The sequence below is a fragment of the Mastigoproctus giganteus genome, chromosome 11 (assembly GCF_048544385.1).
Source record: "Mastigoproctus giganteus isolate SK-2022 chromosome 11, ASM4854438v1, whole genome shotgun sequence".
In the NCBI taxonomy this organism is placed as follows: Eukaryota; Metazoa; Arthropoda; class Arachnida; order Uropygi; family Thelyphonidae; genus Mastigoproctus; species Mastigoproctus giganteus.
In genome coordinates this window covers 31,154,540-31,178,415 of record NC_143585.1, presented here as the reverse complement: position 1 = coordinate 31,178,415, position 23,876 = coordinate 31,154,540, and the positions used below count along the sequence as shown (strand labels likewise).

The window sequence follows — 23,876 nt, the reverse complement described above, 5'->3', positions numbered from 1 at the left end:
TTCCCTTCCTTCTTTAAATAGCCAAGTTTTCGCGGTTTATACTGATTGAGAAATGTAGTCCCTGGAACAGGTTGATGAGGTAATACAGAGACAACAAACATTTGCAAATTAATTTTCCACGTCAAGGAGCCAGGATGCGTTCTAATAAGTTATGAGTTCAGTTGTAAAGGTCGGAGCACTGTTACATTCAGAGGGCTTAAACGCGAGTCTCTCTGATGTACTTTCTTCATAATAACAAAAGAGGCATTGACATTTAAATGGGTTTCCAGAAGTACATTTTTATCCTTTTGTACCATCAGAGTGGCAGCAAGGGATTATGTCTGCCTTGACTAATCCCTAACTCAAGTTAATATTAAGTGTTCAGTTCGCCTCACTGATTTTTTTTTTATTATTATTACATTTTTTGCTTTCTACTTAATAAATAATATTCAGAATTTTCTTCCTCGCCTTTTCTTATTTAACATTAATTAATTCTTTCGGGTCATTGACAGGAGTTGTGTGTGGTTCATAAACCGAAGAATTATTGCGCATCTCTTATACGCATTAATATCAATATAATTGCTTCACTTAGGTCAGTGAGTGCTGCGACGACATCGACTTGCTTTCTGATCGGACAATTCTCTGCAGGGCTCTGATGTCTCGTTCTGTCAGCGTCGGAGATCTTTCCAGGTTGTTTTCTGACAGTTTCAGCACCAGTCCGCTTCCATTTGCAGATCACATGATCATTTGTCGACTTGGGGATCTTGGACATTGAAATACCACGTACAGTACTATTGGTTAAGTAGCACCCTTTTATCATTCCGTGCTGGAAGTCTGTTAACTATGTTGATCTTGGATCTTGCATTCATAATTGCACTACTGAAAACCTACAAGCATATTTATGGTTGTGTGTGACAGATGGCGCTTCGGTAGGACGTGACCAACTATCAATGGAGAGGTGTTCGGATATTAATGATATGTCAGTGTGGTACACTACCGCCAAAAAAAAATAGCCCTTCGCAATGCCTACAACTTGGAGGTTCTTGCTTTGAACATATTGTATGACAAAATGTAAGGCATATTTCTCTACTATAATCATAATATCCAGCTAAATAGTGTAATGCTAATTCGAAGATATTTTATTTTGGATCATACTGTACATGTCTCATTAGAATTCATTTGAAAAATATACACTGTGCTACCACTTTATTAGGTACACCTACCTAGAGACGTGTTGAGCTTCCTTTATCCTTCAAAACAGCCTGAATTCTTCTAGGCATGGATTGAACAAGATGCAGAAAACGTTGTGCAGGAATGGAGTACCATGCAGACATGAGTGTGTCACGCAGTTCCTTGAGATTCGAAGGAGGTGTAGGCCTGCAGCGAATAGCCCTTTCCAGCTCATCCTAAAGATGTTCAATAGGATTGAGACCTAAGGACTGAGCGGGCCACTGCAGCAAAGAAAAGTCATTGTCATGTTCCTGGAACCATTCCATATTGATTCGGGCTTTGTGCACCGGCGCATTATCCTGCTGGAAGTAACCATCTGACTGAGGATAATCTGTTAACATGAACGGATGCACTTGGTCAGCAACGATGTTTAGGTACGATGTGGCATTCAGATGTGAATCTATGGGTATCAATGGACCCGAAGTGTGCCAAGAAAACATTCCCCACACCATAACACTGCCCCCACCACCTTGCACAGTAGTCGTCAGACGTGACAGGTCCATGGATTCATGTTGTTTGCGCCAAATTCTGAGCAGTCCATCAACATGATGCACCAGAAACTTCGACTCGTCAGACCAAGCAACTGTTTTCCAATCTTCGATAGTCCAGTGCTGGTGTTGCTGTGCCCACAGGAGGCGTGTTCTCTTGTTCTTCATTGATAACAAAGTACACGATGTGTCCGTCGGCTGTTGTAGCCCATTCGCGACAAAGTGCGACTAGTGGTCCTTTGCGATGTTTTGTTCTGCGCACTAAGGTTGTATTCTGACGTGATGTCGACATTGTGGCCCGCCCGTTTGCTTGCACAATTCTAGCCATCCTCTTCTGACCTCTCTCATCAACAAGCGATTTTCTTCAACAGGAGTGCCGTTGAGAGGATGTTTTCTGTTCGTTGCACCATTCTCGATACATCCTTTAAAATTGGTGAGCGAAAATTTCAGGAGAACTACAGTTTCAGAGATGCTTTATCCAGCACGTCTTGCACCTACTACCATGCCACGTTCGAAGTCCGTTAGATCACTCTTTTCCCCCCATTCTTGCTACGGTTTGTACGCTTAACTGATACTAGAAAGGTTGTTCTGCTGCATTTATATCCACAACTGTGGTCATGTGACTTGTAACGTTGTGGGAGAAACCATTTCTGTGCACAGCAGGGGTGTACCTAATAAAGTGGCAGCACAGTGTATATATAAAAGTCAAAAAGTTGTGTATTTTCAAAATCTGCAATCAGCCATACTCGTTTGTTCTTCGATTGGCATAGGCTGCCAAATGAACTACGTTAGGCTAACTAATTTCAGTGTCATTGGTAGGAAAAAAAAAAAAAACTGGCAAATTGGCCTGCTCCATAATTGCAACGATAGAGGGTTTTAAATATTTTGTTCGTCTGATTACTACTTCGTTTGATTTTAAAATGTTCGTCTGATTTTGAAATATCTATTTCATATGATTTCGACATCGTCTGATTTTGAAATCTTTCAACATATTTAAAAATCAGATGATCGAAATATTTAAATATGCTAAGCAAGTTTCTAGGAAAGAAGCAAGTTTGTCTCCAAAACAGAAAGGATCTACTTTTTTATGCAGTGGAATATTTCAAGTCACTTTTTAGTTTTTGAGCTATGTTTTTCCTAAGTTTAACAACCTATAGTAGTTTATTTACTAGGCATTTAAGGAGTTTCCATGAATATCATAATAAATCTACCGGGATAAGAAAGCAAAACATGCCACATCATGTTCGATGAGCGTATCTGGAAATAGCATGCACGTCCTGACATGTTTAGAAATCGACAAATTTCTGGAGGTTTTAAGGAAAATGTAGACAAGTTTAAGGTTCTTATAATGAACCATGGAATTTTGAATAACTCTCAAGATTGATAACCACGTTTTAATGAAACTCAAGCAGTTGCTCTTCACATTTCAAAGGCTTTTGATCGTTTTTGGCATAAAGGTCTTCTAAATAAGCTACCATCTTATGGTTTTTTCATAATTGGGTATCCAGCTTTCTCTCTGACAGCTCACTGCGGGTGATGATAGATGGCTCTCCGTCTTCTTACTTCTCCACTAATGTTGGTGTTCCCCACGGTTAAGTTCCTTCTCCTCCCACTCTCTTCCCCTTGTATAATAATGACCGTCTTCGGTTGATCGGAAATCCTATCCATAGTTTTGCTAATAGCACATTGCATTCCACCTTCCAGTTTGAAAAACCTTAACCAAAGTTTATACTGTCTTATATCTCGCAAAAAGAATTCTTCTGCTCCTATGCTTATCTTTGGTGACACTCCGATTTCTAGGCAAAATGATATATCTCTTTTGGGGATTACCCTGACTTCTAATCTCTCTTGGCACAAGCACATTACAAATATTGCTTCCTCTGCAACTAAAAAACTTGGTTTTCTCTTTCGCTCTCGTCGTTACTTTTCTTCCAAACAGCTGTTCACTCTGTACAAATCACAAATCCGTCCTCCATGGAATATTGTTCCCACATCTGGGGCAGTGCCCCTAAAACCTCTCTCAGGCTTCTAGATTCCAATCGGAAGAGGGCAGTTAGGTTAATTAATGACGCCTCTCTAACAGAGTCTCTCACATCTCGGGCAATGCCCTCAAAACCTCTCTCAGGCTTCTTGATTCTATTCAGAAGAGGGCAGTTAGGTTAATTAATGACTCCTCTCTAACAGAGTCTCTCCACTCGCTGTCTCATAGACGTACTGTTTCTGCTGCATGCCTTTTCTACAGATACTTCCATGGTCACTGTCCTGAATTGGCTTCTATAACTCCCGCTCTCTCTATCAAAGCAGTCCGAACACTTGCCTCCACCAGCCAACATCCATTTACTGTCCAACTTCAAACTCACAGAACCAACTTTTCACCTTCCTCGTTTATTCATTCGACAATTTACAAGAAATCTGCTCCTCGCTGCTAGCGCAGTGGTTGTAATCAAATACAGGTATGTAGGCCAGATGGCTACATAACCGTATTTGCTAGAGAAGTATTCAAAAGTGTGTCATTGGACAAACTTTGTTGGAACAAAAAACTATCATAATAGAGCCACCCAAGAACTAACTTTTATGCCCACGTGTATTACCTCTGTAAATTGCGTGTGTTTCTGGATGAGACATTGATCGGATTCGAATCCGGCCCTTTTCCACCCGGTGTAGAGAGGGCAATGGTTATAACCACTGTACTGCCCATGAAGACATTTTGGTGGAATAGTAGTCTAAGGGTATTCGAAGGAAAGCAGGTGATACGTTCAACCCACGCACACTATCCCACAGTATTTGTGGGTTGAATTTACCCCCAGGGTGTGCAGTTTATGCTCAAAGGAAGAATTAATTGCAATGGTCAAAAGAAATTGTCTTAAATTTTTTCATGAAAGAATACAGAAGACAAGAGAAAGGCGTATTTTTAAATGAGTAGCGCATCACTTGATTAATTTTCTCTGGTTTCACAGTGTCATTGCGGTTAAAACCTATCAACATGTCCAGATTTTGGAAGATCAACTTAAAGTTATTAACATGCTGTCCAACCTATCAGCATCTTTACTATTCTGTAACTTAAAGATATTATTTTATGTATGTTCAGTGTTCTTAAGAAAGCATTCTTGTGCATCGAGATGAATGTCAGTAAAATATATGACAATGATAGCATCACGAAGCACACAGTCTTCTTCTACATTGGATCCTACTTTATTGCGTGCAGGATCTAATGACTTTCACAGATGTTTTTATAGAACCGTCAGATTCTTACATCAGGACGGTAACAGAGAGCTAATGGACATTCTGCAGCGCCAATCATCTTCACGTTCTAATCGTTTACGTCCATATACGGATTTGTTTTGTATGCAAGTTTTTGTGAACAAATTAACGGTGGAATATGACCTAATTCGTTGATGCGCCTAAAACCTTACAACAAAAAACAAGGACCGTTACTTTTCTTCATTTTCTTGTACAGGTTGGAGTGGCAGCTGTAGCGTAATTAGGGTTTTTATGCCAAGAGGAAAGTGTTATCTCTAAGAGAGTACCACTTTTGCTAGATCCACTGCTTTATCTCCTTTTCCTTATATGCAAATCACAGCATACGATGCTAAACTTTAACGAAGTATTTTTAGTAATAATTGATTTGCATAATATTGATCGACGTGTTTTTATTTACATGTTTTCTTTTTCCTCTGAAGCACCACAGCAAAATTTAATTGTTATGTTTCCTTATAAAGAAATTGAGATATTTACATCAAAATATTAAATTACTTTATGATCACATTGTATGGTACACATAAACAGGAAACAGAATCACGATTTCTTTAATTTTTTTTATATATACGGTTAAAATCGCCATCGTGGGTGGAACAGTTGGTAGGATTGTTGTCCTCCCCATTCTGTGTGGAAAAGACCTCAGTTTGAATCTCATCGATGAAGAGAGGAATTTTTATGGGCATTTTCCATAACGTGGCCGAGTTAGTCGGTCTCGGGCAGAGGTTAACATAATTTTTTTTATTGGGGTCCATAGATTCATGTTTTTGTTTGATTTAGGGTCTAAGGCCATATTGCGCCATATTGTCTGAAAATTACGTTTGTTCTGTGTTCGATTTTCTGTTTGCTGATTCTCGATTCTTGGACCACTGTTGTTTCTCATTTTTGTCAAAGTTTGCAGATGACATAAAGATCATAAGGGTTGTTAATGATTAGTACCAAGCAGTGCTCCTTCAAGAAGACTTGAACAGACTACAAAGATGGCCAGAGAAGTGGCAGCTATATTTTAATGCTGCTAAACGCAAGGGGTTGAATTAAAAACAGTGGAGGAGGAAAGAGATCTGGGAGTTATAAAACGGGAAGATATAAAGCTTTCTGAACAGTATAAACAGGATAGGGAGGTCATAATTCCACTGTATAAGGCAATTGTAAGACCACTTTGGAACACTGTGTTCAAGTATGGAGACCATCTGAAAAAAAGACATTGAGCTTCTTGAAAGACTTGCAGAAGGACGACTATGAGGAAAGACTGATTATGTAGGCTACATAGCTTGGCACCCAAGCACCTCAGAAGTGACCTGACTGAGATTTATAAGGCTCTGAGAGGAATTATTAAAATGGATGAAGGTGGAATCCTCACTGTTCTAATTCCAGAACTAAGGGTCATAAATTCAAATTACAGAGGTTGAGGTTTAGATTATATTGTAGGAAGTTTTCTTTTTTGCCAGCGAGTCGTTGATAGCTGGAACAAGTTACCCTCGCAGGTAGTTGAGGCTAACAGTTTGAATAATTCAAAGGTCAACTGGATAGTTACCTGTGTGAGGAGGATGACGCATATAAAGTCCTCATAGACGTAATTGTTATACGTATATACCTCCAGTATCTTCATATGAAGCCATCCATGAAATAAGTTAGCCAGTTAGTGAAAAGCCCATAAAAATTACTCACGTCATCCACAGGATTCAACTCTGGTTTTTTGCACACGGTGGAAAAGATCAGAGTTGAATGATGGGGAGGACGCCGATTCTGCTATCTTCATATTCATGATTGGAACCACTAGTTCCTTACTACATGAATGGTGGAATCTAGAAGCTTGTTAATAGCAGTCTGAGTTTATCCGATTATAAATTTCGATATTCGGAAGAACAGTGTCATCGAAATGTCTGTGGACAAGTCTTCAGATTTTAATAAGATAACTTTCAATTTTATTAATTAGCTTAAATAAATCGTCAAACTCTTGCCCTTTCTTCCTTTCCAAAATGTAATTATTTGGGTATTTATGCCAAGAAGAAATATTCACCCGTCAACGACCTCTAGAAAGAGGTCGTTGAAATTAGTACGGTGACCTCTCTACAGCGTTAAGTTTACAACCCGATCTAACCCGATCTACATCGAAAAAAAAAAAATCCAAAGAATAATAGTTTTTGTGAATGTTTGTTTTTAATAAACTTGTCCTCAATTGTGGGTCGTAACGTGAATCATTCACCTTCCAAAGTTCAAAAAGTGTGCATGGATGGCATTCCTGCCAAAGTACACAGACGGAGAAAGGACGCTTCTATTTGTGCAATCCCCTTTGAGCGAATACCCTAACAGCAAGCCCAGTATGTACTAAAATATACTCTGACTAAGTTTATCACTCTTTCACGCATCATTGTGAAGAAATTTTAGCCTTTCCAATTTCGTTCATTTAAAATAAGAACTTCCAAATCGATACACCAAACATGCAGAACATCCTGGTGGCAAAAATCTTCGCATGCTTTTAGAAGCATTTACACTTAGGAAGATTATTATTGTTAATCAGGAATTCTAATTAAGACATCTCTTTGCTGAGTAAGTGTTCTTCTGGCCTGGATATATCGCAATGCGACTTTGACCTTGGAAGTTATTTTAACCAAACTAAATTTCTTAAGAAACGTTTATTGTAATAAATACTTTGTTGAACTCTTTCTTGGTTCGATGTATTGAAACTCCAAAATGTTGACCAATGATATATTTTTTTCTCTTTTGGCAATGTCATTACATCTACAAAAGATTAATTACCATTTAGCAATTACTTCATCTTTTTAAATAAATGGCATATTAATCATATATACGCTCAGTGATCACTGAATTATGACCACCCCATCCATAATGGACTATGCCGCATAGCTCGCGGTATAAAGAGCAGAACAGTTTCTACACCACAGAAGTGGTAATTGGCATCTGGACGTGAAACTCAAAGTGATAAAGTAGCAGTTATGGGACATAGTAAAAGATATTACGGATTTTCAAAAGGACATGATTGTGGGAGCTTGTACGTTGAGAATTCCATATTGGAAATGGAATGTCTTGACGGCTGCTGCTCACGGTCCACTGTGGTTAAGGTGCACAATGAATGGTGTCAAATGGGTAAAACAACCTCCAGCCGCAAGAACTGTAAAGGTGAAGGATGTAGCGCGTTGTACGGGCTCAACGACAGGTCACTGTGCAACATTTTATATCGCAATACAATATGGGGAATGAAAGAACAATATCCCAAATGACAATGCGCTGGACACTCATTCGTATGGGGGTCCTACAGCAGACAACCCAAGAAATACCTTCTCTTCATCGCTGATCATCATTGACAGCGAATGCTGTGGTGTTAACAACACGCTGGTTGGGCATTGAAGGAGTAGAAATGAGTGTGCTGTTCGGATGAGTTTAAATAACTGGTGAAACACGCCGATGAACGCCTTCGTGGTGGCGCTAGCAACACGAGTCCCTGAACACATCGTGCATGGTGCCCACTATCAGGTAGATGGCGGTTGTTACTTAGTGTGGAGCACGTTTTTTCTGGCAAGAATTATGTCCAGTGGTACATGTGGGCCAACTGTTCTCTGGTGGGGTCTGCAGCAGCTGTTAGGAGACCGTGTACATCCTCTCAAGTTGCAATTTTTGCCGGATAGAAATAGGATCTTCCAAGACGATAATGTGCCGTGTCATTGGGCCTACACTATGCTGTTGTTGTTGTTGTTGTTGTTGTAGGGTTTAGGGGCATCAGCGACTAAGGTCATATGCCTCCGTATACTGTCTGTAAATTACTTGTGTTTTGTGGTAGATTTTCTGTTTTCTGGACGAAAAACCCGAGTTTCCCGGAGAAAAAACATACTACCCTCACATGAGATGAGACCGTTTTGAAAAAGGCCAATAAAAATTCCTCACATCATCGATGGGACTCGAACTCAGGTCTTTTTCACCCGGTGCGATTCTACCAACTGTGCTACCCACGAGGGCTCCCGTATTATGCACAAGTGCTTCGAGGAAAACAGTGAATACAAGTATCACCAATCTTGGTTGGCCTCCGAATTCGCCTGACCTCAATCCAAGTGAACACCTGGGACGTTTTGGAACGGGAAGTGAGGCGTATGGACACACAACAGTCATCTATTCCGACATTGTGGAAAGCCTTGCAGGCAGCATAACTGCAGATCCCTACGGACGTCTTCAGGCATCTATTTGAGGCAATGCCTAGGCGAATAGTGTCTGTTTTCCGTTCGAACGGTGGTACAACACGGTATTTGGTAGGTGATCATAATTTATTGACCATTCAGTTTATATAATTCTTTTAAATATACACTTTAATGTGATATCCAGAACTTTCTTGCAGGTTAACACACACTGGAATGAAACTAATTATAGGTGACACCCAAGGATAACTGTCTTACTTTGAAACAAATCTTTAAAATCAATGCAGTACCAGAGCAACTGGTTGTGAGGCGTGGAAAAAACTTTCATATTAGGGACACTGAAGAGCTATATTATCTGCCCGTTGTATTATATCGATAAATTGCGCGCGTTCTCTTGTCGATCTGCCTGTTCTTCTAGATGAAAAACTCAAGTTTCTGGGAAGAAAACCTTGCTGTCCGCACCTGAGACCAGCAAACTATGCCACTGAGTGAAAAAAGCCCATAATAGTTCCTCGCGTCATGAACAGAATTGGGACCCGTCCTTTTCCACTCAGTGTTGGAAGAAGTATGATTATAGCCACTCTGCAAGCAAATATTTGATAAATCACCATGGGCCTTCCTTGCTACCTGTCTAAACTGTCCGGTGTGGGGGGTTACGATGCCAGAGGACTTCTTATCTTCAGGCATTGTAACGCCTCCCCCAAATCTGTCCCTTCCTCCACTGATTTTAATTCAATCACACCAAATGCAAAAGTTTTTTTGGAGTTGCTATTCCCCAATTGCAAATCCTTGCATTTTGCTATCCACTTTTCTAACCCTCCTCGAAGCCCATCCTGCAAGAGCTCTACTTTCCCTCATTTATTATAAATAAACCAATAAAGATACACTAAAAAGCAAATCACATTCAGACAAGTTTTCTTTCCTTAGTCTTTAAGAACACACAGCAGCAATATTTCAAGCCACATAAGCTAAATTTTGACTCAAACGATGCTCGTGGATTTTAAAATAGAAGACGTTTAACAAGTCCTCACATTATAGACAAGAACGTCACGAGCATCTGCCCTTTTCCCTTAACAGCTCTCCGAACATTACGATTAGGTCTTCAATGTCAAACTGCGGTAACACGACTGACAAAGGACAAAGGATTATTACTTATGAACAGCTAACAAATTTTCTCACGTTTTCTTAGAGAAATTCTCTTCATCATCAAGTACAATGTCTTATTTATCGACTCTTAAATGATTAACGAGTTCTTCCTAAATGAATTTCACCTTCACTTCACCATTCAGTTGTTCGAACGTATCGATTAGTCATTAACCTATCAGCATTTATTAATCCACCGAACGTTCTATGTTAATTAAAATAGCTTTGATAACTTGTTAGATATCTATACATAGAACTAATGGAAGGATGCGAAGTTAGCCACTGCGCCACGTAGTGACAGTTCTGACCATTTGTTGAATTTTTTTTTTTTTTCATTTACTGTATAAACGTCACCATAAGCGATATCGCGAGCTGATTTGTGCTCATTAAAAATTGTAGATTTCAAAGCTTACGTCATTTCCTTTCTTGGATTTTTCTCTTTAAATTAATTGATTCTGTAACTTTGTATTGTTCTGGATATCATTATTACATTAATGATCTTGAAAAAGATTGCAGTTCTTGGTTATTTTAGGAGTTAACCTTAGCACGGAATATTTCTATTAATCACGCGATGAATAATAACGCATAAAGAGAGAAAAAGAGAGAAAGAAGAATTTCTTCCTTAGATGAAATTTCAACAAATTTCGCAAACTTTTTTTTGAACTTTGTCAATTAGCCGGGGCAAATGTAGCAGCCATTCAATTTAAATGTCTAATTAATGCTTTTATCAGATTATTTTAACTAATTTAAGTGATTTTCAAATTAATGACTATCAGATCAAGTTTGTCTAGTTCTGCCTCGAATTTATTTAAGCTGTCAACTTCCACAACAGATGGAAGTTTGTTCCAGCAACCAACCACCCACTGGATAAAGGCAAATTCCGCACATCTATCCTACAATTGTCTTTCCTCAATTTGAATTTATGTCCCCTCAGGCGATTAATCTGGGCAAGAGGGAGAATCCCATCAGCATTGAGCTAGCTTAAACCATTCAAGACCTTATACACCTCAATCAGATCACCTCAAAAAAAAAAAAAAAAAAAACATTAAAAAGAGCCATATTTAAAATTTCATGAAAATCCATCAACTGAGAGTCGAGTTATGACATATGGGCAGAAGGAAAAATTATTGAGGTTATAAATCTTTCTGAAAGGCCCAAATATAAAATATCATGAAAATCCATACACTTTGAGGCAATTTATTACATGCGGAAGGACGGACGGACGGACATGATGAAGACAACAGGGACATTATGCTAACGCACCTAAAATTTGCACCTAAGATTTGCAGTAATTTTAAAATCAAACGAATTCATGACACACCGTATATCAAAATTACAGATGAAGCGTAAAAAAAAAATATTTAAAAATATATTTTTTTAATGTTTTTTTGTGAGAGTTAATGCAAATTATTCTGAGTGTTGATACGAGAACGTGTTCCTCCATTTTGTGCGACGTCACTATCATGTGATCATTAGCAGCATCACGTGAACACTAAATATTCAGCGCTCAGTGTGTTTATAAAAGAAGAGAAAAGGTGTGTAAATATATTTCCAATTAATATTAAAAAATTTAAGAAAATTGCATTTAAATTAAAGAAATATAGCCTAAATTTAATTTTCAAAGTTTTGTTATAAAATTATCAGAGAATGAAAGTGAAAAGGAAATGCCTATGAGTTTTACTTGTTACAATAAAAATAACAAAAATGAGAAAATCGACTTGTGACGTCATCTCAGGCATGTTATTCAATAGGATGTGAGTAACTTTGAGATAAAATGTTGTGAATACCTAATTAGGGAAGAGAAAAGCATCAGAATTTTGTTCAAAATTCACAGCTTTTTTAGTTATTCTTCGTTTTTTCTATTTTTTTTTTTTTTTTTTGTTTTGCTTTTCTAAATCTTTTTTCAACGTTCAGAGTTTTTTTTTCCAAAGCATCAGAGTTCCAAGTTTTGTTTTAAAAATTAGTATAAAATGAAAGCGAAAAGGAAATGCCTACGAGTTTTTCTTGTCAAAATAAAAACTGCAATAAGAAAATCGAGTTGTGACGTCACCACAGACATATCTTTAATAGAAAATAATATTATTTAATAGGACGTAAATAATTTTGAGATAAAGGGTTGCGAATACCCAATTAGGGAACAGAAAATCGTCAGAGTTAGAGGTAATTTTAAGACAACGGTTGTCTTAGAAGTGGAGAGAGAGAGAGAGAAAGAAGTATTTTCGATTCCAAACATAGACAGCATTCTAAAGTACTATTTAAACCTTTCTGGGCTTAAGCAGAAAATAGCAGTTTGTAAGTTGTTTTGTAACCCTTGAGAAGTCTGGTGTAACTCAGATTTTCTCCAACTTCATTGGCACGTACCAGTTTTAGAGATATCCCAGGGACAGTAAAACAGAATAATTGATGGTTAGGAATGTTTGGTAAAGGCAAGTATCTCACGTATAATTCGATGGCTTAAAATAGCAAAAGTCCGCTGAAGAAAAGCGTTACCTGGCGGATCTGTCGGCTGCTAAGAAAGACTTACAACAATTTTCTCTAAAATAACTTGGAGTTAAATTTTCCTTCCATATGAATACATGTCTAGAGATGTCTTAGGAGGGTACAGTTGAAGCATGAGCACTTCAAAGAAGTGTTAAGACCTTCCGAGACGTTTGTTAAAGCTTCGCCCGAAAATCCGATTGCGCCTGAACCGATTGCGTCTGAACTTCCTGCAGATGAGGAGCAGATGAGGAAATGGGCACTTAAACAAGTCGTGCTTCCCAGATGGGGACTTCAGCAATCGATTAATTGCTACAGCCATTATAACACGCCCTTTTTTGCGCATGATGGGATTTTATCTAATGTCTATACGTCTGGGAGATTTAAGGAAGAGGGCAGATTTAAAAGGAAGTTGACAGAGACGCAGGAAGTTGACAGAGATGCAGGAGACACTCTACTATTGTCAGCAGGTGGGTGGTCACATGATTTTTCTTTTCGCACTGCAATATCATACTTCAAATTGTGTTAGGAATATCATTCCACCATTTACTGATAGAGGTACGCCTGTCGGTTGCTAGGCAATGAACGACTCATAGAAACAGACATTCTTCTTTATTATTATTATTTCTCCCTGATTTGGGGTTCCATCCTGTGACGGGTACTGCTACCAAGTACACAGGGTGGTTGTCGTTATGTCTGGTGTTACTGTTGGTCGAGGAACTCTCTAACATCCTACAGGTGTTGAGTATTGCGACTTTCTGGAGTTCTTTATAGGTGTTCTCCTCTGGGAGACGTGTTGCTGATAGACTTATGTAGCGTCTTTGTCACCATACCGGTGGTTAATACGATAATCGGGATGGTCGTTAGTTGTTGCATATGCCAAATCTCTTTGATCTCTTGTCTTAGTTCTTGTATTTCCTAATTTTTCCCCATAGGTTTTTTGCAGGTTGCCAGTGTTGGGTACCGCTATGTCAATCAGATAGGTAGCCTTGTCCACAAGGGTTATGTCCAGTCTGTTGTGCGGGATTGTCCTATCCGTTATGGCGCGGTCCCAGTACAGCTTGTGGGTTGGAGTCTCTAGTACTGCCTGGGGTTTGAATTTGTAGTACGGTACACTTTCTTTGATCAACTGGTATTTCCTTGCTAGCTTCTGATGTATTATCCTGACCTGGTCGTGTCTATGAGTGTACTCAGTCTGGATGATCACCTTGCATCTCGCGGCGATGTGTTGGATCGTTTTTGAGGCCATGTGGCATCGTCGACATGTATCATCGGACACTCCGGGCTCCTTGGCGATGTATTTTCTATAATTTCTGATGTTGATTACCTGGTCTTAGATGGCGAGCATGAATCTTTCAGTCTCGGGAAAGAGTGTCCCGCTCGTGAGGCATTCATTGCAAGCCATTTTATCTATGCGATCTTGACACAGTTCATTGTAGTGTCTGCCATGAAGTATCTTCTTTGCCCATCTTTCTAGCTTCATTTGTGCCGTCTGGGCGGGAGGGTATTCCTCGCTTAGGTTGAGTGGGGTATACCGCTTGTCTATCTTCCTTATGGCTTGGTGGAGTGCTGCCGTGTGTTTCTGGAAGTAATCCTTCAGGTCAGCAATCGTTGTTTTCTCTTGCTCGATGAGGCCTATCGTCGAGCAACAGGAAACCCCTTCCTCCTTTCCGAGCAATTGTCAGTCTCTCAACAGCTGACTTCGGGTGATGTTGGCGGCTCTTGGTCATCATTGTCCTTATCTTTCTCATGATATCCTCTAGCTCGGTATTAGTCCAATTTATGACCCCGAAGGAGTATGTTAGCACTGGGACTGCATAGGTGTTTATGGCTTTAACTGTGTTCCCTCCGTTCAGCTTTGCTTTCAGCAGGCTTCTGAGTCTCTGATGGTATTTTTCGGTCAGGCAGGTCTTGATTTCCTTGTGCTGTAACTGCTTAGCTGCATCATCCCCAGGTATTTGTAGGTCTCTCCCTATGTCACGCCTTCGATCTCTTTGCCAATTTGTAGCTAGTAGTTTCGGCCGACTAATTTCCCTTGATGCAATCCGTGGGTCTTGCATTTTTCTAGACCAAATTCCATCCTAATATCATTGCTGAATTTTTCTGTGATCTGGAGTTGCTTCTCGGTTGCTGCGTAGAGCTTGATGTCATCCATGTACATCAGGTGGGTGAGAGTGCACAGGTTTTACCTCCCTTCTTTGAGGTTATATATATATATATATATATATATACTTGCGTTTATTATTATTATTATTATTATAACGAATGATAAGGCACCCAGAGACAATCCCGAAGTTCCTCACTCAAGGAATCACATATCTGAAGCCTAAAGACGAAGATACAAGAAACCAGGCGAAATACAGGCCAATCACCTGCCTCCCAACAATGTACAAGTTTCTGACCAGCTGCATAACCAGGAAGATATCAGACCACTTGGAGAGCCAAAACATAATGGCCGAACAGCAGAAAGGATGTAAACGGCCTAGCAAAGGATGCAAGGAGCAATTAACCATAGATGCTGCGGTTATAGAGCAAGCCTACAAGAAGCGTCGCAACATATACACAGCCTACATCGATTACCGCAAGGCCTTCGACTCCGTGCCTCATAGCTGACTAATAGAGGCGCTGAACATCTACAAAGTCAATCCGGTAGTGACAAACTTCCTAGGCGAAACGATGACAAAATGGAGTACCACCATTAAGGTCGAGAACGTCACAACTAGACCAATCCCCATCAGGAGAGGAATATTTCAGGGAGATTCCCTGAGTCCACTGTTGTTCTGTCTAGCACTTAACCCGCTATCCACCATGCTCAACAGCAGCAAATACGAATATAACCTCAAAGAAGAAAGGAAGAATCTGTACACCCTCACCCACCTGATGTACATGGATGACATCAAGCTCTACGCGAGAACCGAGAAGCAACTCCAGAAACTACTCCAGATCACCGAAGAATTCAGCAATGATATTAGGATGGAATTTGGTCTAGAGAAATGCAAGACCCACGGATAGCACCTGGGAAAATTAGTCAACCGAAGCTACCAGATGCAGACTGGTAAAGAGATCGAAGCCATGACAGAGAGAGACGCCTTCAAATACTTGGGGATGATGCTGGCTCAGCAGTTACAGCACAAGAAAATTAAGGCCTGCCTGACCGAAAAATACCATCAGAGACTCAGAAGCCTGCTGAACGGAGGGAACACAGTTAAAATTATAAACACCTATGCAGTCCCAGTGCTAACATACACCTTTGGGGTCATATATTGGACTAATACCGAGTTGGAGGATATCACGAGAAAGACAAGGAAAATGATGACCAAGAGCCGCCAGCATCGCCCGGTCAGCTGTTGAGAGACTGACAATTGCTCGGAAAGAAGGAGGAAGGGGTTTTCTGTTGCTCGATGATAGGCCTCATCGAGCAAGAGAAAACAACGATTGCTGACCTGAAGGATTACTTCCAGAAACACACAGCAGCACTCCACCAGGCCATAAAGGAAGATAGACAAGAGGTATATACTCCACTCAACCAGGAAGCACAAACGAAGCTAGAAAGATGGGCAGAGAAGACACTTCATGGACAGCATGTGTGATAAGTACAAAAAAAAAAAAAAGAAAGAAAGAAAGAATAATTCCTAATTTCTTTTAGTCTCATTTTAATGACATTTGAGAAATGTCGACACATCGTTCTAAAAGAACCAAATATAAAATTTTATGAAAATCCATTTACTGAGAATCGACTTATTACGTGCAGACGGATAAACAAAGAAATAATAATTACCAAATGCTTATTGATTCGATTTAAATGAAATTTGGTACAAATCGATAAATCTCCATTCACTTGGAGTCGAGTTATTCTGTAAAATCTGTAAAGGCGCAACTAATTTTTTAAAAATACCCAAATATAAAATTTCATGAAAATGTATGCACTGGGAGTCGACTTATTACATGCGGACAGACAAACGAACATGATGAAGACAATACGCGCATTATGCATAATAAGCTAATGCACCTAAAAAAAGATTTAGGCTCCATAATTGTATAATCATTATGCATTTATCACCATTTAAGAATTAAAATTGTATTATTATACAATTTATTAACTTTACATTTTCACCTGCACTTCTGTCTATTCGTGGATGTTTTCTGCACATTTTTCCATTTGTTAAAGACGCAGCTGACACTGGACTTAGAACACTCGACAGTACAGCCGTTCCTCTACTAGACTTAAACGATCGATAGAATGAATTTGAGAACTGCTTCAAAATGGTTTATTCCGGAAATGCATTCTAAGATAAAATTTCACTTTTAGACTTCTCCAAACGATAAAAGTCGAATTACAACAATTCAGTTTTTATGCATTTCCGGTCGTCTGCCATTTTGAAAAGCGACTATTAGCGCCAGGATTGCCATCATAACTTGAAATGCATGTTAAAACACGCAATGGGACACTTATGTCCATTAAAGATGAGATTGTCTTATTTATCGAGTTATTTTCGTACTTTTATATATGCAAATTAAAGAGTTAGCAATAGTATTACTGATTATTGTATATTGTAAAACACATGTGACCAATGTTGCATGTTTAGAGAATGCTATAGTTTCCTGTAAAGCTAAATAAAGTACCAAGTTGTGTGTAGACACCTTAAGTGAACGCTAATTTTAGCCCATGTCTAAAATACTCTTTGAAACTTTGCCAGCAAGCCTTATTTTGTTTTATTTTCTTATCCACAGATTTTTGGTAGACAGCGCCATTTTCGGTGGAGAGGAGCAACCAACATTGCCGATTTGTTTGTGGACATTGGAACGCCCAACAACCCAGGGTCCATCACCGGATGATTGCCAGAGAAAACAGTCTTAGAGAAGCTGTGTCAAGAAAATTCAGCAATAATGAGTCCGATGGAAGAAGGCTTCCTACGACGTGTTATGACGTAATCGCATGAGAACACGTGTTCGTTTTCACGTGGCCCTTAAGTGTGGTACAACAGCGAGGAATCATGTGACTATCACTGGATATTTACTTCTTTTTTTTTACCATAATGTACCAATCATTAACAGTAGTATAAGGAAATATTTTTTCACCTCTCATCATGTGCTTCCAGAAATATTTCTCTTAAGATCAACTCTACCTCTGAGATTAAAAATGACCATCAATCAATTGTGATAAATAATAAAAAGTGCTTCCGGAAGTGACATCAATATCTGTATCCGGTTAGTGTGAATCTAAAAAAGCTGTCTCCATGTTCCTGAAAAGAGCTATGAGATACTACAGGTTCTGGATTTATTCCTGTAACCTCGCCCTATTGCTGGGCGTCCTGCTCTTTGTAGTTTTAGCCGCTTCAGTAATTTCCGATTACAGGCTCGCCCTGGTTCCATCTCTTGGTCCTCATCTACCAACGTTCATCTATGCCTACTTTGCTATAGCCTTCCAGAGTGGTGTTCTACAATTCATAGGATGTTTCGGGGCAGTGAGGATGAAGGAACGTCTTTTAAACATCTATTGGGTCATGCTATTGGTTCTTCTCTGTGGTGACGTCATCACAGGAATCGTTTGGATTTTTCGGTACAGTGCAATCGTTCACGGTTTGTGCAACGATCTGAAATTGAAGTTGGAAGACTACGAGAAGGACAAGGAGTTTCGGATCCTTTGGGATCGTCTGCAAAGTGAATATCGCTGTTGTGGGGTCGACGGACCATACGACTTTAACTTCACCGTCTGGTACGACGCCAATAAGACTGTAGAGTACCACCAACAGGCAACTCCACAAAGCTGCTGTCCCAACGGGGACACTAACAGTACGTGCGATGATGGCTTTTTAGAAGGAATGGTCTTTCAAGTGGGATGCTGCGATGTGATGCATAAGTGGTTACGGAGGAGTGCCGACATGTTGGCCGTGCTAGGATTTTGCGTGATATCGTTCCTCAAGATGTGCTTCCTGGCTATCCTCAGATACGAAATACGTGAGATGATCCAGAAGATCCAACTGTTGAGATGTACGAAGGATCTTGCTACGGTGACTTACGTAGCAGACGATAGCCACATTCCACAGCATCCCTCAAACGTACCGGATTCGGATCGCGAAGGATCGCCTACGCACGATGTGCTTCCGCCTCAGCAGAACTTATCAACGGAATCCGAGCCGAAGGATGCTACGAAGTTTCCAAACGGAAATAATAATGAAGCAGACGAATGCGAAACTAATTTATCTTGTTCCGTATAGATCATGTAGCTTTCACTACTACGAGTTCTGTAGCGCCATCTACTGAGGTTAATTGAAACCACAATTATGATAAGATGTAATATAGGGGGAAAAAAAAAAAGTAAAAGTATTAGTTTTATAAAAACGATAAATAATTACAAAAAGAGTATGTTTATAGAAGGCTGGTCTTCTGTTTCTTACCCTGTTCATAAAGAGTTAATAATCCATGTGGATACATACTGACTTTTTTTTAATATTTAAATTTTTACTTTGTAGTGAGAACGTTTACCGTTGTGTGTAATTATTTCTTTCGATCCCACACTTCGAAGTTTAATTTGTAATTATTGAACAATAAACGTTATTGTGTTTCTAATCTCTATAAAAATCCTGAAGGTAAGCGCAAGTTTTGTTTTGTAAATTTGGAAAAAAAAAGAAAGAGATAATTTATTTACACTATGAGATAAATTTGTGTATTGGATAAGGAGTAAACTATTTACTAATAGAATATAATTGTCTTTATTTATTTAAAAAGATAAGGGGGGAAATAAACTGTACAAAGGAATTATTTTTTCACATAAACTATAAAAAGAATACTACTCTAAAAGAAAAGAAAATTGGCAAGTGATCAAAAATTGTTCACGTTGAAATGTGACGTCATATTGTGACGTTCATTTTAAAACGAGATTTCACACGTGACTTCACGTCATTTTTTTTTTTTTTTTGTTGTTGTATGGAAGGCAATGAAGAAAAGAATTCTATTTCAGCTTTTAAGATTAATTAATTATGAAAGTTAATATTTTATTGTGATTAGATCGATACATTTTTGTGAGTTAATATAGGTGAAATTATTTTAAAAAACAGGAGACCACAAAAAAAAAAAAAACCAAGTTCGAACCGCCTTACATTTCAAGCGCGTTCAATTTTTTTTAAATCGAATTTTTCATTTTTTCTGATAAACAAATGTGTAAAGTAAATAACTAATTAACTTGTTGGCGCTTAATTACTTAATAACTACTAATATACACATAAAAGTAATTGTTTTCACTTCATTAACATAATATTCACTCAACTTTTTTTTTTATGTATTTTACTTATTTCTGTCTGGATTTTAATAATAATTGAAATATAGCATGTATTTCAAGTTGCTATTGCGATTAATATATTATTATTGCGAATAATAATAATTCATGGCCTATATATTTAGTAAACTGATAACAAAATACAATACAATCAGAAAACAACCAGTTCTATGCGCAAACCGAAAACATTTCGTTTCTGCGCATCCTCCATATTGCCAATTTAATCTTCCAATCAGTGCACTGCAACAAACATAATATCTAGTGCTTCAGCTACAATATTTCGTGGAATATGGATAGTCTATGTATCCATAAAAACAAAAAGCGGTTGGTTCCATTATTTATAGAAACTCCACGTAAAAAAAAAATCGCGCCATCATTAATATCCGAAATAAACAGTCTGATTTAAAGGTGGTGTTGGTGTTTAGGCATTTTTCACAACATTGCTGAGTTAGTGGTTTTCGGCGAGGGTAACATCGTTTTTTCTCCCGGAAACACAATTTACAGACAATATACAGGAAACGATATGCCCTTAGTCGCTGATGCTCCTAAAACCTGACAACAACAACAATAGCGTGTGTTTTGTGGTCGATTTTCTGTTTGCTGGACGAAAAACGTGAGTTTCTGGGAGGAAAACCGTGATACCCTTACCTGAGAGCGACTAACTCAGCCACGTTGTGAAAAAGTCCCATAAAATTTCTCCTGTCATCGCTGGTACTCGAACTGAGGTCTTTTCCACTCGGTGTGGGAGAAGATGGCGATTCTTTGTGTATTTCCATCTTCCAACTGTTCTGTTTATTAATTTATTGTTCAGAGTTCTCTGGGCTGGATTTCGTGCATAAGAAACCGCATTCAAAAACTAATTTTTCCCAGGAAGACACTTCAGTAACGGACTATTAAAAATATCTAAGAGTCCTTCAAGCGAAGAGTTGTTTTCCTGAAATAAATGCATGCAACAACGCTTAGGGAAGCATTTTATTCCCCAATACACCCAGGAAATCTAATTTATTATTAAGTGCTTCTGAAGACAAGAAAACTTCCTGTCTACACACAACCGCCCTTCCACATAGCTCGCAGTTTGACTGAAACGTAATGGAAAATTAGCCTCCACCATAGCTTGTTGGGTGCTCGAGCCCAGTTAAGAAGTTTTCTAGTTACAGTAAAGGCTCATACATCGTTGGCAGTCAATTACCCACAACACACCGGAACAAATTCAACCTGCGATGCCGATGAATCCCCCCATGTGTTGCATTTGATAAACAAGTTTCGAAAAACTGCTGCTAGGAGAGAGTAAAATACAAAGTGGTGTTTGAATTTACTCGAGTGTGAGTATACTCGAGAGAAATATAATGAAGCTAGTAGGGCCGGACTGGCCCGTAAGGTCCAGTTGAAAAATTAATACAGTTTATATGGTCTTCCTTTGTGGAAGCCCTAGAAAGTTGTGGATATAAACGCTTAAAAAAAGAGGGGATAATAAACAAAACAGTAAAATCGATTACCAAGGTTGGTTCCAGCATGACACAAGGAGATTCTAAAGGAATCCTTCATTAGTAGAAAAAAATAGCTAAAAAAACTACGCACGTACGTATAATTTTATACACTGGTTGGCCATTGTATTAGGACCAGGTTGATAGTGGGTCTTTAAAGAATAATAATCATGCAACTATTGCAAAGATGTAAAACGACAGACAATGCATTTATGCAAATGATCAACCGATATTGCTAATATTGAACGAAGTATATAAACTAAAGGTATAAATTAAAAAATTCTCTGTCACCAAACAGAATTTATTGATTAAATAAAATAACCACTTAACGCTGAACTGGAACCTTATTTTTGACTTTTATAACCAATCTCCGCAGTATTCTGGATCACAAACAAGTCGATCAAGAATACGGCATACCTCCTGGTAAAGTAAAATGAATTCTTTCCATAAGTGGTGTAGAAGTATACCAAATTGCACAATCATGGTACTATCTCTTAATTTACGATACTCATTCTCAAATATCTCTGAATGCAGTCGACTTTTCAAAAACAAATATGTTTTAGGAGGAATGGACGAAAAAATAAAATGAAGCAAATGACGTCTGAATTCAACCAAGGCCAGAACTCCAGAACTGCCCAATTTCAACGCGTGCCATGCGCAGGAAATTGAAGAAATTGGGTACTGGCAGTCGCCTGCCTATTTGGAAGCCACTTGTTTCAGAGAAAAACAGAAAAATCCGCTTGCGATGGTGCCAGTTGTGATTGGGCTGTAGAATAATAAAAGAAAGTCATGTGGTCAGACGAATCGATACACTTTGTTTTGCACTGACGGAAGGCAGGACGTGTGGCGAGATCCTCATGAAGCGATGGACCCTGCTTCCCTTGTTAAGACAATCCAAAGCATCTGGAGGTGGTATCATGATATGGAAAATGTTTAGTTGGCACGGACGTGGTCCGTTGATACCGGTGGAAGGTCGAATATCAACTAGGGAGTACCTGAAATTTGTATCAGATGTACTGCACCCTGCAATGTTGCACGTTTATCCCGAAGGTAATGGCTACTGTTGCATTCTGGCACAGTGCATTGTGCCAGAATGGTTCGGAGAACGTGATACGGATTTCTGCCATCTTCCCTGGTCTCCACATTCACCTCATCTCAATCCTATTGAGAATATGTGGGATATGCTGGAGAGAGCTGTTTGGCAATGAAGTCCTCTTTCTACAACTTTGTCGCTAATACACGATATTTTACTGGAAGAACGACTAAAGTTAGACCAAATTGCACAAAAACACCATATAGAATCCATACCGCGCCGCACACTTGTTATGCAGCGCGGTATGATTCTATAAGGAATAATTCTATATGGATTCTATAAGGTATTCGAAACAAAGCCAGCTCGATTCGATACTGAATAAAGGTTCGTATTTTTTTTTTCAGTGTGTGCAGTTCATAGCTCTGTTAACACATATTAATATCTACTTTATCCACCATAAATATTGATTAAAAATCTGTATAAGAGTGATTAGTTTGCAATCACTCTTATAAACGCTATATTGCTAGAATTTGGCAAAAATGAACAATTCCCGATGCCTATGTATCGAGTAGAATTATAAAAGTAACTGCATTTCCATTAGAAGTAAAAGATCAATGATATACAGTAGATGGATCGATGCGTTGGGCATAGCAATTTCCAATGGGGAATCATCGTAGGAAGCCATATTAGTAATCTCTCTGTTCGTGTCAAAACTGCAACACTCAACATCAACGGTCGCAGATGTAATCACGTCAGCTACCATTCTCAGAAAAAGGAGTGGAACATGGATCCCATCAGTAGTCATTGAATATTGTGAGCCAAGAATTTATGGAGGACATATACATTGCTATTAGTACAAGAACATTACGTAGAGAGCTTCATTGCATCGGATTTCTGCAGCACAAAAACCAAATTACAGCACTCAAGGCACTGCGTCGACTTTCCTGGTGCACAACGCATTGTAATTAGGCACTGGAAAGTTTGAAAGCTGTTTTAGAGTGAGGAATCATGATACATTGTTTTTCCGATCTGATGCTTGAGTGGGGTGAATGCTCGGAGAACATTATTTACCACAGTGTGTCATCTCATATGTGAAGTTTGGCTAAATTGCTGAATAACTGACTGGAAGTTGTTTCTCGTGGTTTGAATGTGGACCATTGGCCATCCTTCCTGTAACAATTAATGTCAAACAGCACATTGCAGTCTGTATAATTTCGTTCTTCCTACACTGTTGCAGCAGTAGTCACTGGAACGTTTGAAAGCTGTTGTAGAGTAATGATCATGGTACTCTGTTTTCCCTATCAGCTGGTTGTGCTTGAGTCTGGTGGATGCCCAGAGATCGTTATTTACCAGAGTGCCATT

At 38.9% G+C, this 23,876-nt stretch overlaps 1 protein-coding gene across 1 annotated transcript in view; it reads left to right on the top strand.

Moving 5' to 3' along the window:
* Positions 1-19,019, top strand: part of LOC150077863 (CD63 antigen-like) — a 63,971-nt gene extending 44,952 nt beyond the window's left edge. The window contains exon 2 of the mRNA XM_090384669.1: positions 17,453-19,019. Coding sequence (XP_090240795.1) covers positions 17,959-18,939 — 981 coding nt within the window. The 5' untranslated portion in view covers positions 17,453-17,958 and the 3' untranslated portion in view covers positions 18,940-19,019. The remainder of the gene's footprint in view (positions 1-17,452) is intronic.
* The last annotated feature ends 4,857 nt before the right edge of the window (positions 19,020-23,876 follow it).